This window comes from Nycticebus coucang, chromosome 8 (genome assembly GCF_027406575.1).
Source record: "Nycticebus coucang isolate mNycCou1 chromosome 8, mNycCou1.pri, whole genome shotgun sequence".
NCBI lineage: Eukaryota > Metazoa > Chordata > Mammalia > Primates > Lorisidae > Nycticebus > Nycticebus coucang.
In genome coordinates this window covers 122,708,181-122,725,882 of record NC_069787.1, presented here as the reverse complement: position 1 = coordinate 122,725,882, position 17,702 = coordinate 122,708,181, and the positions used below count along the sequence as shown (strand labels likewise).

At 41.1% G+C, this 17,702-nt stretch overlaps 1 protein-coding gene across 1 annotated transcript in view; it reads right to left on the bottom strand.

Annotated features, from left to right (window-relative positions):
* Positions 1–16,775, bottom strand: part of KCNAB1 (potassium voltage-gated channel subfamily A regulatory beta subunit 1) — a 441,389-nt gene extending 424,614 nt beyond the window's left edge. The window contains exon 1 of the mRNA XM_053600068.1: positions 16,447–16,775. Within this exon, the coding sequence (XP_053456043.1) occupies positions 16,447–16,721 (275 nt within the window). The 5' untranslated portion in view covers positions 16,722–16,775. The remainder of the gene's footprint in view (positions 1–16,446) is intronic.
* Between the last annotated feature and the right edge of the window lie 927 nt (positions 16,776–17,702).

Sequence of the window (17,702 nt, the reverse complement as noted above, 5' to 3'; positions counted from 1 at the left end):
GGATGCCACTTTGGGTGCCCCACCTCCAGCTTCTTTGCTTACTCAGTTCTTTTGATGGAAATAACTTCTAGGGGAGAGAAGCCTGAAGAAATACTACAATTCGTAGTCCAAGCTGGACATGTGCAGGGCAAAAAATAAGGGCTTCAAACAGGAGGGGAAGGAGTGGCTCCCACGACCCAGGTAGCGAACATTATTGTGTGATGGGAAGTGAAAGTGAAGAGTGACATTACTAAAGGCACATCTTAGCAGTGACTAGGGGAGGAGGGACGCTGCAGGGTGAAGAGGTGGCATCTCCAGCCTGATTCTGCCAATTCCAAACTGGCTCTACCATTGACTTGCTGACTGAGTGTGGGCAGGGTCTTTCCTAAGGCTCAATCTCCTCCCATAGAGTGGAGATGATAAAAATAGTCACCTCATGCACATGGATCATTGGGAAGAATTCGACTGAATAACTGAAAGTGCTGGGTATATAAGAAGTATTTAAAAACAGTTGCTGAATCTCAAAAATGGAAGAAAAAAAATGCCGTGAAGGCTATGTTATGATGAAAATAATGTTCCAGTTTGATGAAAATATTTCAAATTGTATATAAAACCAGAACATTGTACCCCATGATTGCATTAATGTACACAGCTATGATTTAATAATAATAATAAAAAAACAGTTGCTGATATTAGGAAAAGAAGGCAGATGTCATAGGCTTTAGTCAACTCACCCAAGAAAGCCTGTCTGGGGTCTAAGAATGAAGTTAGATTGTATCCACTCCAGTGCTTACCAGACAAGAGAAGTATAAGGGGTAACCATACTCTCAAGCCATGCTCTAGACTGAATTGGAGCTGACATTAGGGCAGAAAGTAATAAAAATATAGCACATAGATTGTGGTTTCTAACACTCAGAGTGTTTTCACATTTACTTTGGATCTAATCTTTTAAATCCCCAAAGATGGATAGCACAGATGTTTTTAATGCCACCACACCAATGATAAAATTGAGGCTCAGAGAGGGAACTTAATTTGCTAAAATCCTCACAAGTAGCCAGCAACAGAACTAGCATTGGAATCCAGGTGTTTTTATTCTAGAGACAAGGGATGGGCCTGCCGTGCTGGAAAGAGGACGTGTGAGATAGATGCTTGACCTGTGTTAAATCAGAGCATAGATGAAAATCGTAGAAGAGCTGGTTCTAAGTGAAGCAGAGACTGAAGCAGCATATCAAGCCCATTTGCTTTGGCTCAGGGAATTTTTCTAGGCTTAAGGAGCTCAGAGAAGGACTCCAGCTAAGGAAGATCAGGAAAACACAATAACAGAAGGGGCTGATGGCATTTCAAAAGGGAAGAATGATAACAGCATTTGCTGAAGGGCTGTTTCTATGCACTCAGCTAAAATTTCTATTAGTTGCTATCTCACTTTATTGTTCCAACTCTGTAATTATATAGCAGTGTTATTCCCATTTTACAAATGAGAAGAGGGAGGTTCCAGGTAGCATAGCTTGTAAGTGGTTGAATCAGGATTCAGATTTAGGGCCGCTTGATATCATAGTTTATATTAATCTGTCCCCAGTTTATTTAGACCTGGAGTCTTTTAAAAGGAGGCAAAATGCATTATGTCTCTCACTGGCAAGTACTAGAACTGTATAATAATCTGAAGGGTAAATGTGAGAAATTAATAAATTAAGCTGTGTAAAACACAACTGAGCTGCATAACCAAAGCTAAATCATAAAACCACAGTATGATGATGGGCAGCACCTGTGGCTCAGTGAGTAGGGCACAGGCCCCATATACTGAGGGTAGCCGGTTCAAACCCAGCCCCGGCTGAACTGCAACAACAACAAAAAAATAGCCGGGTGTTGTGGTGGGCACCCACCACTGCCCAGCTACTTGGCAGGCTGAGGCAAGCGAATCCCTTAAACCCAAGAGTTTGAAGTTGCTGTGAGCTGTGACACCACAGCACTCTACCAAGGGCAACATAGTGAGACTCTGTCTCAAAAAAACAGAAAGAAGGAAACCACAGTATGATGTCACCCTCACCCCCAAGAAGCAGAATAGTCAGTGTGTAGAGCTAAATCACAAAATCTGAATGTTACCTTGGACAGGGAGTAGAATAACAATGGCTCAGAGAGCTCACCCAGAATACACTTGAGCCTATTCAGCAAAGAGACAACTCAGGGAATATTCCATCTCCTTAACAGGAAAAGAAGAGGAAAAAAAAACAGTGATAGAGAGTGAACAGGCAGAGCCATACTCTTCTTCATGGAAGTATGTGGGTGGTAGCAATTCCACGGGGGTGTTGTAAGGATTAAACAGAATGACTGTGAAGACCCTGCACAGAGGGCACAATGCTCAATGCAAGTGAAGGAGATGAAACAAATACTCCCGAGTGTATCTCTGCCAGGACTTGACTCAGATCTGAGTTACACATGTATTGAACATTTTCCTCTAAATCGACTCACTTAACTTAAAACTTAACCTTGCCCTGTGCTGTGATAGACAGGAATTTATTGGTTTGAGATGTAAGTTGTGCATTCCTTCTTGATGTTCATGACAATAAATCTGAACCCATTAAGATACTACAGTGCACAAGACTCCCCCAAATCATCTCAAGTACAACTAGCATGCTGTAATTTGGGAAATATTGAAGGCATGGGAAGAGCCCTGGGTGAGGAATCTGGGAGACCCAGGTGTGGGTGTAAACAATCACGTGTGTCGCCTTCGTGAGGCACATTCTCCATAGCGAAGTGGAAAATGCACACTGTGGAATGATCCAAGATGGCGGCTGAGTAACAGCTTCCCTGCAACAGGGCACGGAGAGTCTGGGGAGATAAGACTCCAGGCATCTCTGGCTAGTAGGATCTCCCTATAATCATCCCTTTGAGGATACAGGGAGTCAGCAAGGGACTTCTGGACCCCACAAGGAGAACAAAAACAGCAGAAAACTGGCAAGTGGTTGCATGTGTTCGATCGACCTAATCCCACCGGCAGCCATAAGTATAAGCAGCAGTGAGACTGAAAACCAGAAAAGCCTTACCTGTGAATTGTTTTGGTGTTTTTGGACTTGGCACTCAGTTGAACTGCCTTGGGGAGAGCTTGAGCAGGAGTGCGGAGAACTTTGGGCATTGTCCAGGGCCCCAGACTGAGCCGCTGAGCCGGACAGAGCTAATAGTGTTCAGCTGTGGGCCACAGGGAGCCATTGTGAGAGAACTGCCCTGACAAGCTCCGACCTCAGGGTCGCAGAGCAAAGATTGGGCAGGAGCTAGTAACCTAGTGACTGAGCACACTGAAAGTGGGGACTGAGCTGCCTTACAGACTTAACCCTCAGGGGCAGAGTGAGACCGGTTTTGGCACACTGGAGCCTCAGACTATTGCCCTGGGTAGAGTGCCGGGGCATCACAGCTCATAGCAACCTCAAACTCCTGGGCTTGGCGCCACCCAGACCTCCATAAGAGATGAGCTGTGACCCCCGACCTGTGACCCATGCCTGCTGGGCCTCCGCATGCCCTGAGCAGGAACTGCAGGAGCTGCGCAACCCTGAGTCCACCCTCCTATACCCTCCCTGCCTCCACACCGGCCTGCACGTCTGGCCAGGGACTCTGATATCTGTGTGCCCTCTGGAGCCCTCCCTGCCTCTGCGCAGAGCCCTTCTCCTGGCCAGAGAGTGCTAGAGACTTGGGCCCTCAGTGCCAAAGTCAATGGGTTCCAGGCACTACCAGAACTGTGTGCACCACCACCCACCCTGTTGCTGGATCTGGGTGTGTCACACTGCAGAGCTGCTTCCACAACTAGAACTCCCTGGCTGGGGCAGCCCCAGAGGAGCTACACAGGGTCACTCCCTACAAAGATCCAGCAACAATAGAGTGATCCCGCTGGGGTCTAATCATGGAGAGACACCTCCCCAACTCTGAGGACGGCCAGAGGCAACGGTGAAAAAAAATCATGATATGAAATCAACAGAAAAACTCTGGCAATATGAATAATCAGAGTAGATCAACTCCCCCAAGGATCAATGGGGCAGACACAGCACAAGATCCCATGCACAAACAAATAGCTGAGATGTCAAAAATCGAATTCAGAATCTGGACAGCAAATAAGATCGAATTAGAGTTCCAAGCAGTAACCCAGAAGATGTCTCAAGAATTGAACAAACTTGAAGACCAAATGACTGAAGATTTTGACACATTGAGACAAGAAGTTGCAGCCCTCAAAGATCTGAGAAACACAGTAGAATACCTCAGTAACAGAATAGAACAACCAGAAGAAAGGATTTCTGACATTGAAGACAAAGCTTTAGAACGCTCCCAAACTCTCAAAGAGGAAATGAAATGGAGGGCAAAAACATATCATTCTCTCAGAGAGCTCTGGGATAATTTGAACAAAATCAATATTCATTTTATAGGGATCCCTGAAAGCAACAAAGTGGCTTCACAAGGCACAGAGTCTCTTCTCCATGAGATTATCAAAGAGAACTTTCCAGACATGCCAAGAGATTCTGAAATTCAGATAGCAGACAATTTCAGAACTCCAGCACAACTCAACCCAAATAAGACATCGCCCAGACACATCATAATCAATTTCACTAAAGTTAATATGAAGGAGAAAATTCTGAAAGCAGCCAGATGAAAGAAAACCATCACCTACAAGGGCAAGAATATTAGAATAACTGCAGATCTCTCTGCTGAAAGCTTTCAAGCAAGAAGAGGATGGTCATTGACTTTTAATCTCCTAAAACAAAATAACTTTCAACCCAGGATCCTGTACCAAGCTAAACTGAGTTTCATTTATAATGGAGAAATTAAATACTTCAATAACATTCACATGTTGAAGAAATTTGCCATAACTAAACCAGCTCTCCAGGATATTCTCAGACCTATCCTCCAGAAAGAGGAGAGTAATCCTTCACCACAAAAGTAAACCCACCCAGAGAATTTTGATCAAATTCCAACTTCCACAGTCAAAAAAGGTTTAAAAATGTCCACTGGACTCTCAAAAGGCTTATCAATATTCTCAATTAATGTGAATGGTTTGAATTGTCCTCTAAAGAGGAACGGGTTGGCTGACTGGATACAAAAACTCAAGCCAGATATCTTCTGAATACAAGAATCTCATCTTACATTAAAAGACAAATATAGACTCAGGTGAAGTGATGGTCATCTATATTCCAGGCAAATGGAAAGCAGAAAAAAGCAGGCATTGCAATCCTATTCGCAGGCACAATAGGCTTTAAACCAACTGAAATAAGGAAGAATAAGGATGGACACTTCATATTTGCTAAAGGTAATACTCGATATGATGAGATTTCAATTATTAACATTTATGCACCCAACCAGAACACACTTCAATTTATAAGAGAAACTCTAACAGACATGAAGACTTGATTTCCTCCAGTTCCATGGTAGTTGGAGATTTTAACACCCTTTAGCAGTGCTGGATAGATCCTCCAAAAAGTAGCTAAGCAAAGAAATTTTAGATTTAAACTTAACCATTCAACATCTGGACTTACCAGACATCTACAGAACATTTCATCCCAAAAAAACTGAATGCACATTCTTCTCTTCAGCCCACAGAACATACTCCAAAATCGACCACATCCTAGGCCACAAAACTAACCTCAGCAAACTTAAAATAATAGAAATTATTCCTTGCATCTTCTCAGACCATCATGGAATAAAACTTGAACTCAATAACAGGAACCTGCATACCTATACAAAAACATGAAAGCTAAATAACCTTTTGCTGAAGGATAAATAGGTTATAGACAAGATTAAGAAGGAAATCACCAAATTTTTGGAACAAAACAACAATCAAGACATGAATTACCAGAACCTCTGGGATACTGCAAAGGTAGTCCTGAGGGAGAAATTTATAGCACTGCAAGCCTTCCTCAAGAAAACGGAAAGAGAGGAAGTTAATAACTTACTGGGACATCTCAAGCAACTGGAGAACGAAGAACACTCCAACCCCAAACCCAGCAGAAGAAAAGAAATAACCAAAATCAGAGCAGAATTAAATGAAATTGAAAACAAAGAATCATACAACAGATCAATAAATCCAAAAGTTGGTTTTTTGAAACATAAACCTTTGGCCCACCTAACCAGGAAAAAAAGAGTAAAATCTCTAATTTCATCAATCAGAAATGGTAATGATGAAATAACAACAGACCTCTCAGAAATTCAAAAAGTCATTAATGAATACTACAAGAAACTCTACTCTCAGAAATATAAAAATCTGAAAGAAATTGACCAAAAGCTGGAAGTACACCACCTGCCAAGACTTAGCCAGAATGAAGTGGAAATGTTGAAAAGGCCTATATCAAGATCTGAAATAGCATCAACTATACAAAATCTCCCTAAAAAGAAAAGCCCAGAGCCAGATGGCTTTATGCCAGAATTCTACCAAACCTTTAAAGAAGAACTAGTACCTATATTACTAAGCCTCTTCCAAAATATAGAAAAAGAAGGAATATTACCCAACATATTCTACAAAGCAAACATCACCTTGATCCCCAAACCAGGGAAAGACCCAACAAGAAAAGAAAATTATAGACCAATATCACTAATGAATATTGATGCAAAAATACTCAATAAGATTGTAACAAACAGAATCCAGCATCACATCAAAAACATTATACAGCACGACCAAGTGGAATTTATCCCAGGGTCTCAAGGCTGGTTCAATATAAATAAATCTGTAAATGTAATTCAGCACATAAACAAACTAAAAAAAAAAGATTATATGATTCTCTCAATTGATGCAGAAAAAGATTTTGATAATATCCAGCATCCCTTCATGATCAGAACACTTAAGAAAATTGGTATAGAAGGGACATTTCTTAAACTAATAGAGACCATCTACAGCAAACCCACAGCCAATATCGTATTGAATGGAGTTAAATTGAAATCATTTCCACTTAGATCAGGAACCAGGCAAGGTTGCTCATTGTCTCCATTTCTCTTTAACATTGGAATGGAAGTTTTAGCCATTACAATTAGGGAAGAAAAGGCGATCAAGGGTATTCACATTGGGTCAGAAGAGATCAAACTTTCACTCTTTGCAGATGATATGATCATATATCTGGAAAACACTAGTGATTCTACTACAAAACTTTTAGAAATGATCAAGGAATACAGCAATGTCTCAGGCTACAAAATCAGCACCCATAAATCTGTAGCCTTTATATATACCAACAATAGCCAAGCCGAAAAAACAGTCAAGGAATCTATTCCTTTCACAGTAGTGCCAAAGAAGATGAAATATTTGGGAGTATACCTAACAAAGGACGTGAAAGATTTCTACAAAGAGAACTATGAAACTTTAAGAAAAGAAATAGGTGAAGATGTTAACAGATGGAAAAACATACCATGCTCATGGCTGGGAAGGATCAACATTGTTAAAATATCCATAGTACCCAAAGCAATATATACTTTAAATGCAATTCCTATTAAAGCTCCATTGTCATATTTTAAAGATCTTGAAAAAATAATGCTTCATTTTATATGGAATCAGAAAAAACCTCGAATAGCCAAGACATTACTCAGCAATAAAAACAAAGCAGAGAAATCACACTACCAGACCTCAGACTATATTATAAATCGATACTGATCAAAACAGCATGGTGTTGGCACAAAAACAGAGAAGTAGATGTCTGGGACAGAATAGAGAACCAAGAGATGAATCCAGCTACTTACCGTTATTTGATCTTTGACAAGCCAATTAAAAGCATTCAGTGGGGAAATGATCCCCTATTTAACAAATGGTGCTGGATGAACTGGCTAGCAACCTGTAGAAGATTGAAACTGGGCCCACACCTTTCACCATTAACTAAGATAGACTCTCACCGGATAAAAGATTTAAACTTGGGTGGCTCCTGTGGCTCAAGGAGTAGGGCGCTGGCCCCATATGCTGGAGGTAGCAGGCTCAAACCCAGCCCCAGCCAAACACTGAAAAAAAAAAAAAAAAAAGATTTAAACTTAAGACATGAAACTATAAAAATACTTGAAGAAAGTGCAGGGAAAACTCTTGAAGGAATCGGCCTAGGTGAATATTTTATGAGGAGGACTCCCCAGGCTATTGAAGCAGTATCAAAAATACACTACTGGAACCTGATCAAACTAAAAAGCTTCTGCACAGCCAAGAACAGTAAAGCAAGCAGACAGCCCTCAGAATGGGAGAAAATATTTGCAGGTTATACATCCAATAAAGGTCTAAAAACCAGAATCCACAGAGAACTCAAACGTATTGGCAAGAAAAGAACAAGTGATCCCATCTCAGGGTGGGCAAGGGACTTGAAGAGAAATTTCTCTAAAGAAGACAGATGCACAATCTACAAACACATGAAAAAAAGCTCATCATCCTTAATCATCAGAGAAATGCAAATCAAAACTACTTTGAGATATCACCTAACCCCAGTAAGAGTAGCCCACATAACAAAATCCCAAAACCAGAGATGTTGGCGTGGATGTGGAGAAAAGGGCACACTTCTACACTGCTGGTGGGAATGCACACTAATACGTTCCTTCTGGAAGGATGTTTGGAGAATACTTAGAGACCTAAAAATAGACCTGCCATTCGATCCTATAATTCCTTTACTAGATTTATACCCAGAAGACCAAAAATCACAATGTAACAAAGACATCTGTACCAGAAGGTTTATTGCAGCCCAATTCATAATCGCTAAGTCATGGAAGAAGCCCAAGTGCTCATCGACCCACGAATGGACTAGCAAATTGTGGTACATGTATACCATGGAATACTATGCAGCCTTAAAGAAAGATGGAGACTTTACCTCTTTCATGCTTACATGGATGGAGCTGAACCATATTCTTCTTAGCAAAGTATCTCAGGAATGGAAGAAAAAGTATCCAATGTACTCAGCCCTACTATGAAGCTAAATTATAGCTTTCACATGAAGGCTATAACCCAACTATAGCACAAGACTATGAGGAAAGGGCGAAGGAAGGGGAAGGGAGAGGGAAGGTTAGGATGGCGGGAGAGTAATGGGTGGGGTCACACCTACGGTGCTGGAATGGGTACAGGTGAAACTTACTAAAGGCAGAATACAAATGTCTACATACAATAACTAAGAAAATGCCAGGAAGGCTACGTTGAAGAGTTTGATGAGAATATTTCAGATTGTATATGAAACCAGCACATTGTACCCCTTGATTGCGCTAATGTACACAGCTATGATTTAACAATAAAAAAAAAAAAGAAAAGAAAATGCACGCTCTGTGTCATGTGAAGGCAAATGAGACAAGGCACATGAACGCATTTCATAAACAGGGATGCTGCACATCGTAGGTGTTTGTGTGACTTTGTCTCTTTCTATAAAAGAAATCTTTAAAAGTCAAACATATCTGTCAGTAGTCAACCGATTACTAAAATAACACACTTTAAAAATCGAAGAGAACTTCTCTACTGTTCCCCCAAGTTGAAAATAAAGAATCACCTCGTTTCCTTTTTCTTGCAGATAATATGATGGCACGACCTCTCTAAAGGCCAGTGAGCAGGACCTCAAAGGCTGCCCCTTGGCTCTGGCTTATGTTATTGTCATACCACAGAGGCTCAGCACTGGAACAAGGCCAGGGGATCATCATGTCTAGTCTCATTTTACAGAGGTGGCATTGAATTCTGAAGAATTTTTAAAACCTTACTTATGGTCATACAGCAAAATGACTCCAGGCCCTTCAACCAATAGTCCTATTGTTACATGACTTTGTCCCCTGGAGTGGCAGAGAGGCCTGGGGGAAGGGAACTGGGGCTGCTGTGCATATTTGGCCACTCCTTTGGGGGCAGGTGCCTGTCCAGCAATGTCCACTTCCAGCTCACCACCCTGGCCATTGCATAGGACAATGGCAGCCTCACAGTCCAGACTTAGACATCCTCAGCACCTCTAGGGATGGTGGCAACCCCACCCCTCCCCAGAGGCTGCTGCTGGGGTGCTGGAACTTTCTCCAGCTACCAAAATCCTGTCCTGCTGAGGTTCCTTCTCTCACTCCCAGCCCAGTATTTCTGAGATTTTTCTCACATACAAAAAACAGATGAGTTGGGAAGCAACCTTTCCAGCATCTGACTAAATGGTAGTCTACATAAAAGTGTCCTGATCATCTGACATCTCTAACAACATACCTCCATATAAGTTCTCATAAAATATGACAAGAATTACAGCTTTACAGGAAATGTGCCTGCTCTAAGAAATGGGTATCATTGTTTAGAAAAGACAGAGCTTTCTCTTTAATGAGGAACTGATCAAATCAATAGACTTTCCTAAGCAAAAAAAAAAAAAAAAAAAAAACTGGTTTAAATAATTTAGAGTTATTCCACTGTAGCTGATTTCCATCCCTCCAAATATCATTTTACTGACACTGTCCACTATGTTTTAGGTCAGTAGCAAAAGGGAAATGAAGCTGGTGGCCCAAAATTGATTGATTGTTTGGTCTGTGCCAGATATTTTACGCCATTTTATGGAATCCTTACACCCATTAACAGATGAACATGTCAGGAAGGAGGCTAGGGGCCTTTGTAGAATGCCACACCTATTTCTGTATGTGCCAGGAGCCGTTTTATGACCCTTACTTGCCTAAGCCCCCAAATAACCCTATGACATTGGTGCTGCCATTACCCATCTTTTATAGCTGAAAAAACTAAGTCACACAGCTGGCAGGTGGCTGACCTAAGATTGAACCCAGTAGCCTGGCTCCAGGGTATGCGGCTTTAGCCCCAAAGCCATTTACCTCTTTCACTCCGTGTCAGCATTCATTAAGATGGTAGAAATTGGTATCAAAATCCTATAGCTAAATGTTCACTCCCAGTGCCTCTTGGCTGGCAGGTGGTTCTGCTAAAGCCACCTCCAGAGGCTTCCTCCTCGTCCCAAGCCCCACCAACGCTAGTCTTCTCCAAACACCTGCTTTTGATACCCAAGGGGCTCCATCTCTTTAGGACTCTGAGGATATCTTGTGTTAGTGTTTACACTGCACATCTCTCTCTCCCTTGGACCTCTTCCCTCTACCTAAAAGCATCTACAGATCAGCTTTCTCCTACAAACCCCTCATCCCCACCCCAGACTTTGCTTTATATTTCAACCATCATCCTCTCCCCTCTCCTTCTTTCTTCACCCTTCTCGAGAGTAGCCCACATGCACTCCATGCCTGATCTCCACCCCGCTCACCAGTCTCTGAAATAGTCAAATGGTCTCCTCGCCTTTTGTTCTCCTGGCCACATTCCCAGCTCCAGGATGCTTGGCTGAGCCTCCTGAGCAGAAGCCACTCTGCATCTCCGCTTCACCTGCCCATCCGACTGTGCTCTGCTCACTGTTCACCCCACTCCAGTCCTGCACCCCTTACAAGTCCAGATCCAATCACTCCAGGGGAACACCCACCCTTTCCTCTGAATTTTAGGACCCTCTTTTCTATAGCATTTCTTACATGTTTAAATACATGTCTTATCTTTCCTAGGCTGTGAGCAACTAGATTCTTTTCTAATTTATCTTTGTGTCACCTACAGAGCCTGTACAAACAAAACGCTAAATGAATGGCTGTTGAATGTTCACTCGCTGACCTCCAGCTTGATACTTAACAAGAGTATCTTCTTACATAAACTACTTGTGTAACCTCATATCTTCTTGCATAAACTCAGCCAAAGGCTTCTAAGCTCTTGGATCATCTGCTGCCCAGTTGGCAGGCACTGTGTCCGCCAAAACTCACCTTGGGATCTGCCTGTCCTCCCTCAGAACTACATCTGGCCTTCCAGAAGCAGGCCAAAGTGAACACTTCCTAGGTTTTGACAGCAGAGGGAGAAACCTTGAAAACATGACTTAGCATAACTACTGTCCTAGATAAGAAGCATTCATTAAGATGGTAGAAATCGGTATCAAAATCCTATAGCTAAATTTTCATTCCCATGTTAATTTGTCCTACTAAACGTCCCTAGTAATTTTAATTTAATAGGCTCAGTCAGCTAGGGTTTGGAATGTTAGTGCTGAGAGTATTTAAAAGCTCCCTGTATGCGGATACCACAGTTCCTTAATCCATTCCTGGGTTGCTGGGCATTTTGGTTGTTTCCACATCTTTGCGATTATAAATTGAGCTGTGATAAACAATCTAGTGCAAATGCCTTTACGATAAACTGACTTTTTATTCTATCTTGGATTACTTTTCCTCAGGAGAATGTTGATTATATGAATCATCAAAAAACCTCCAGTAAGAACATATGATGGTGTCTTATAAATATTAACTAAGTACAGCAGTAGGCTTAGCTCTCAGGTGCTGGGGCGAAGTACACATTTTTGGCAAAGATATTTGGAGTCACTCATCCTTATTTATCTTCATAAGTCTTACATACTCCCTGCACACTAAAGGTTACATATCAATCTTTATATTAGAAAGTATATGGGCGGCGCCTGTGGCTCAAACAGTAGGGCGCCGGTCCCATATGCCAGAGGTGGCGGGTTCAAACCCTGCCCCAGCCAAAAAAAAAAAAAAAGAAAGTGTGAAACACGTGTGTGGAAACAAAGCACGTTACTCTTTCAAATCACTTGTAGATTATCTCACTTCACAACAGTTCTCTGCAATAGTGTTGGTCTCCTTCTGCAGGGGAAGAAATTGAGACTTGGAAAAGTTCATTAATTTACCCAACAATTTGCTTAACTATAAGATTCAATGCTAAAGCTTGCACATAAATGCAGTGTAGTATAGAAAAAGCAATAAGATAAAAACTCATGAATATTGCCAGTGGGAAGGTACGATGAGAAAAATGTTTCCAGAAAGCCACTGGATGCTATGCATTAAAAATAAATAAATATGCATATGTGTGTATATGTGTGTATGTGTATATGTTATGTGTGCATATATAACACATTCACCCACACAAAGATATTTATCATATTATTTACATAATATTAAATAGCAGACAAAAGAAGAATGTCTAAGTAATGATATAGTCATAAAATATAGTCTTTAGGAAAAAAGTTCTAAATGGTTTTTAGTACACAGGTATGATTTAAAAACAACAATAACAAAAATGATAATAAAATAGCCGGCTATAATATTAAGGGAAAAAAGGTAGAAATCGGAATATATATTTGTGATTCCAACTCAAAAGGTTGGGAAAGCACACCAAAATACTAACAGTGGTTGCCTCTTCTTCTTTGTATTTTTCTGTTTTCAAATTTTTCTACAAAGTCCAGATGCTACTTTTGTAATCAGGAAAAAAAATGCTTTTCAAAAACAACAGGTAAGTTTTTTTTAAAAAATCATGTCTATAGTTACACAAGAACTGAAAGGAAAAGCCAAGCCTTTGGCCCCAGCTGCAGGATTCCAGCCGCAGCACCGCCCTGCCTCCGTGTCCAGAGGCGTGAGCGGCCACATAAAATACACACGCCAGCATCAGCAGCCAACTCTGGAATGGATAATAAATCAGCATTAAGCTAATGATATTAGACTGTTTCATTGCGTAGTCCTGTGTTGACATAGCCCAGGAAAGAAGAACTATTTACCACAGACTAACATGTATTCCTTGCCCTGCTTCTTAAATATGCCAGGACTGCTGAACCCCCTCTACCTCTAATGCTTTTGTCCAGTCATTCAGTAATAACCCTTTGTTTCAAATGTAGGTTATCACAGAATCTGGGCACAAAGCAATCCTCAAATTCCTCATGAACGAGAATTAACCTGCTGTCAAATATTTTCATTCTATCTTCCCAAAAAGGAAATCAGCATTATTGTCTTCTAGCAATTTCTTTTTGATGATCACTAGCCAAAGACCCACAACATTCTTGCCAATAGCAAATGTTTAACGTCTTTAAGAACTCTTTGACCCATTTCACAGTCTATTTCTAGTCTGCAAGTAATGTTTCAAAGATAGACAAATTCGTCGATATTTTATAATTTAGTTAAATTCATTTTCTACATATGTATATGTAGGGACATCTATATAGGGACATAAGTCTCTTGGGTCATGCTGTTAAAAGAAAGAACAACTGGAAGCCCAGAAATCTTTCTATAGCTTCTTGATAGCCAATATCTACAAATGAAAGAAAAACATGAGTGGCTTGGGGAATCACATATTCTATTGCTTACATTAAAATTTGAAGAGATTGCACCATTTGCTCATTGTCATTGTCTGGTAATCTCAAGAACTCAACAGAGGTAGGTAGTTCCAACATTTGTAATGTAAGGAGGAAAGTAGCTGGCGATGAGCATCATCTTAGTTTTCTGAGCCACACAAACACAGAGCTCTGCAGTATTTAATTTACAAATAGACTTAGATCCAACTACACGTTAGTTTTCTCCTGGAAAAAAATCATGTTGTAAAGATAAAGGAGGTTGGGACGTTTTTAATTTTTGACGATGTATGGTAGACACAACCCTCACTCTTTTTCAGAACACTAAACAAGGGGCACAGAGGGCTATTGTCAAGCAATAACTAAGAATATTGCAGCACAGATTATTATGGACAACATTAAACCTGGATATTGTCTAAACCAATATTTTCTGATTATAGAACAAGTTGTTACTCTTTGAGTAAAGCAGAAAGAAATATATATTTGCTTTTCCCCAAAAGTTTCTCAGTAAACCTGATTACCTTAACTAATATTCTACTCTAACTAGAACAATGTTACTCCAACGTCAGATAATAGAGAAACAATTTTGTGGTCCTGTATTATTTATTTATTTATTATTTTAAATTAATATGAGGGTACAAATTTTTAAGTTACACTGTTGTCACTTGCAAAGTAAAGTTCATGTTGTAGGAGAGCCACTCTCCCAGGGAACTGTGCTGAATAGCCTGGCATTGTACACATTGGGTGAGATTCCACCAACTGCCCTCCACTCTTCCTCTTCCCTCTCCCTCCTCACCCCTCCTCATTGCTAGACTATATTTGTGTTTTGTCATGTGTATGACTGTTTATATATTGGTTTCACATTAGAACACTTTAGATACTTTTTTTCATTCTTGAGATACAAAGATATATTAGATTATTTAAAGGGAAATTTCTGGCCTAGAGTAAGTCAAGGAATATGTTATGGAAGGAGACCATTATCAAGGCTTTCCTTTACACTTAACTCTTTTTTCTGGAGACCTTTTAATAGTAGCTTTAAGATCTGAGGTCTGTAATGATTTGCGAGATGAGATATATCTCCAACACCGACAAGCTTATTCAAGCTTTCTTTGAATAAGACGACCTTCCTTGGGTCTCCTCTACAGGTGCCTCAAATGTGGGCATAACAACTTATACTGTATAAGAGTTTCAGAGGAATCACTCAGGCCATGAACACTAAATATATTTCACAGAAGATATCCAGAATCTTTCTTTTGTTCTACTTTTTAAATACTGATTTATGAACAGTGGCTTAGATTTGGGAGTATCGATTTTATTAATGCCTTGAAAAGGGAAACAGGGAAGTAAGTTGAGCATCTTTAAGTGTACGGTCCGACAAGCTTTCAGTCTCTGTGCGGTGGTTAACTCCATTGCTAAGTAGGTTTCCTAGAGTGACTTTTTGTAATTAGAAATATACAAATGAAGGCCCCTCAGAGCACACCTGCTTTGATAAACTTTAACTACATTAGAAAATTGCTACCACCAAGTCTCCTCCACAGAAGTTTTCTATACTTTGACCACTTCTTTAATTTCTAATGGATTTTTGTTACCATTTATTGAACATAGCTATTCTAAGCTTTATTTCCATCATAGCATTTCTTGCAAAACTATCTTTAATTTCTATGAGACTTTTTGTACAAATTATAGGAAATAAACATCCTTAAATTTCAGGACCCCTTGGAGTTCACTCAGCATATTTTGCCTTCTGACTCCGGGATTTGTAAAGTTACTCTACCTCTGCATTATTTGAAGCCGAGGCTGAGAAAAGAACAGGAAGAAAATCTACAGGAATTTGTCTTGTATTTACCTCTCTTTAAAAAGTACTTTTTTCTCCTGATGCAATCTGTCTTAGCCAAGAGACTCAGAAGCCCACACTGGGAGCCAGAATGGTCTGCTCTACACTTCTGTGGCCAGCCTGAAGCCCGCTCAAAAGTTCATACTACTCAGCTACACACTTTTCAAACAGGCACAACAAATATCCTTTCCTCATCCCCAAGTTCTCGGGGTTAAGAAAATACAGAAAGATTGCACAGTCGTTTCTGTTGCTGTTTTGGAAGGGACCATTTTCTTACAATGTCTGAACTCTTCTGATTTTTACTTAAGCACAGGACTCTATATGTCCTGTCAGCTCTTAAGCATCTACTGACTCCTTTTAAGGGATCTTTTCATATAACATTCCAGAGAACATTGTTCGCCGTTCATACCAAGATCCTGCTCTTTGTGGTTACACATTCTGAAGTGCCAATCATCTGCAAAGCAATTAGAGCTTTTACAGTCTGCAGCAGCAGAGGAAAGAAATGAAAACTCCGCAGAGCTCCTTCGGACGGCATCTCCCCCCAGCCCACACAGAGCCGCCCCTTACCTGTGGGGCATCCCGGTGGTGTGGGCAGTGGTGAGCTCGCTGGACAGGTCACACAGCTTCAGGTACCAGTTCATCTCCATCTCCCGCAGCACAGCCAGCTGCCGCGCCCGGAGCTGGCTCTGCCCTGAGGGGCTGAGGCTGCTGTCTTTACCATTTTCTGAGGCTTTCTTGGGAGATTTGTCTTTCCCCGTTGTGGAAAACCCAGACTGTTTTCTTAACTTGGTGTTCTCCTCTGAGATCTGACTGCCCGCCGCCCCTGTCCTGGCCGCAAGCATCTTGGAGACTCGATTTCCTCAATGAGGACTCTAAGTCACGGTGATCAAAGTAATTTGAATTGATTTCTCTGGTTCTGCCTCCTCCTCTTCCCTGCCCATCCCACCTCTCTTAACCTTATCCTGCCGCAAAGCTGTAATTGAGCCCAGTCTGTGACTCTGATGAAAAGCTATCTCTAACCTTTCCTGTGATGTCTTGGAACGTGGAAAGTTTAAAAACAACTCCCCACAACTTTGCAACGCTAAAATTTTGCAGTGCAAAACTAGGACTTCTGCTTTGTTTAACAATGATAACTTTGAACGTTAGAGCACTAGGGTTTCATAAATTATATTTGATTACCCTGTTAGAGTCATAAAAGAATATATCTGGAGACTCCTTAGCCATTCTTAGAGTCCTTTTGGAATTTTGAAAGTTTGAATGTGAATTTCCTCAAAGAAATTTAGCTATATCAAGGCAAGGGGAGAGTTGTTCCTTTTGCGTAAACCTTAAAATAAAATTTTAAATGTATTTTCTATTCCTTTGAAAGAAGAAGGCTTTCTGAATGTTGGTAAGCCTCATACCATATGTCAAGCACTCTTTTGTTCCTAAAGTAAGAATGGGGAGCCCACCATAAGCCCTTCAGTGGCCGGTCCTCCAACACTCTGCCAGAGGGAGGGCACCAGAATCACCTTATAACTGGGGAGACTGAGGCCGACGATGGAGTGAAAAAATACAAGAGTGGGAGGAGGGAGAGGGAGCCTGTATGTGTGCAGACACGTGCCTGTGCCTCTGTGTGTGTGTGTGTGCGTGTGCTCCCAATGTACATGAGAACTAGCTCTGAAGAAGGAAAGAAAGTTCAGCTAGTAGTGCTGTGGTTAAGATGTTTGGGGTAGACTCACCCATGCCCGTGAATCTGACCCCCGCTCTGCTCAGATGATGAGTTGTCTGGTGACCCATTCAGCTCCAGGCCTCTCCTCAATCCTACAAAGTGTCTCCTGGGTCAC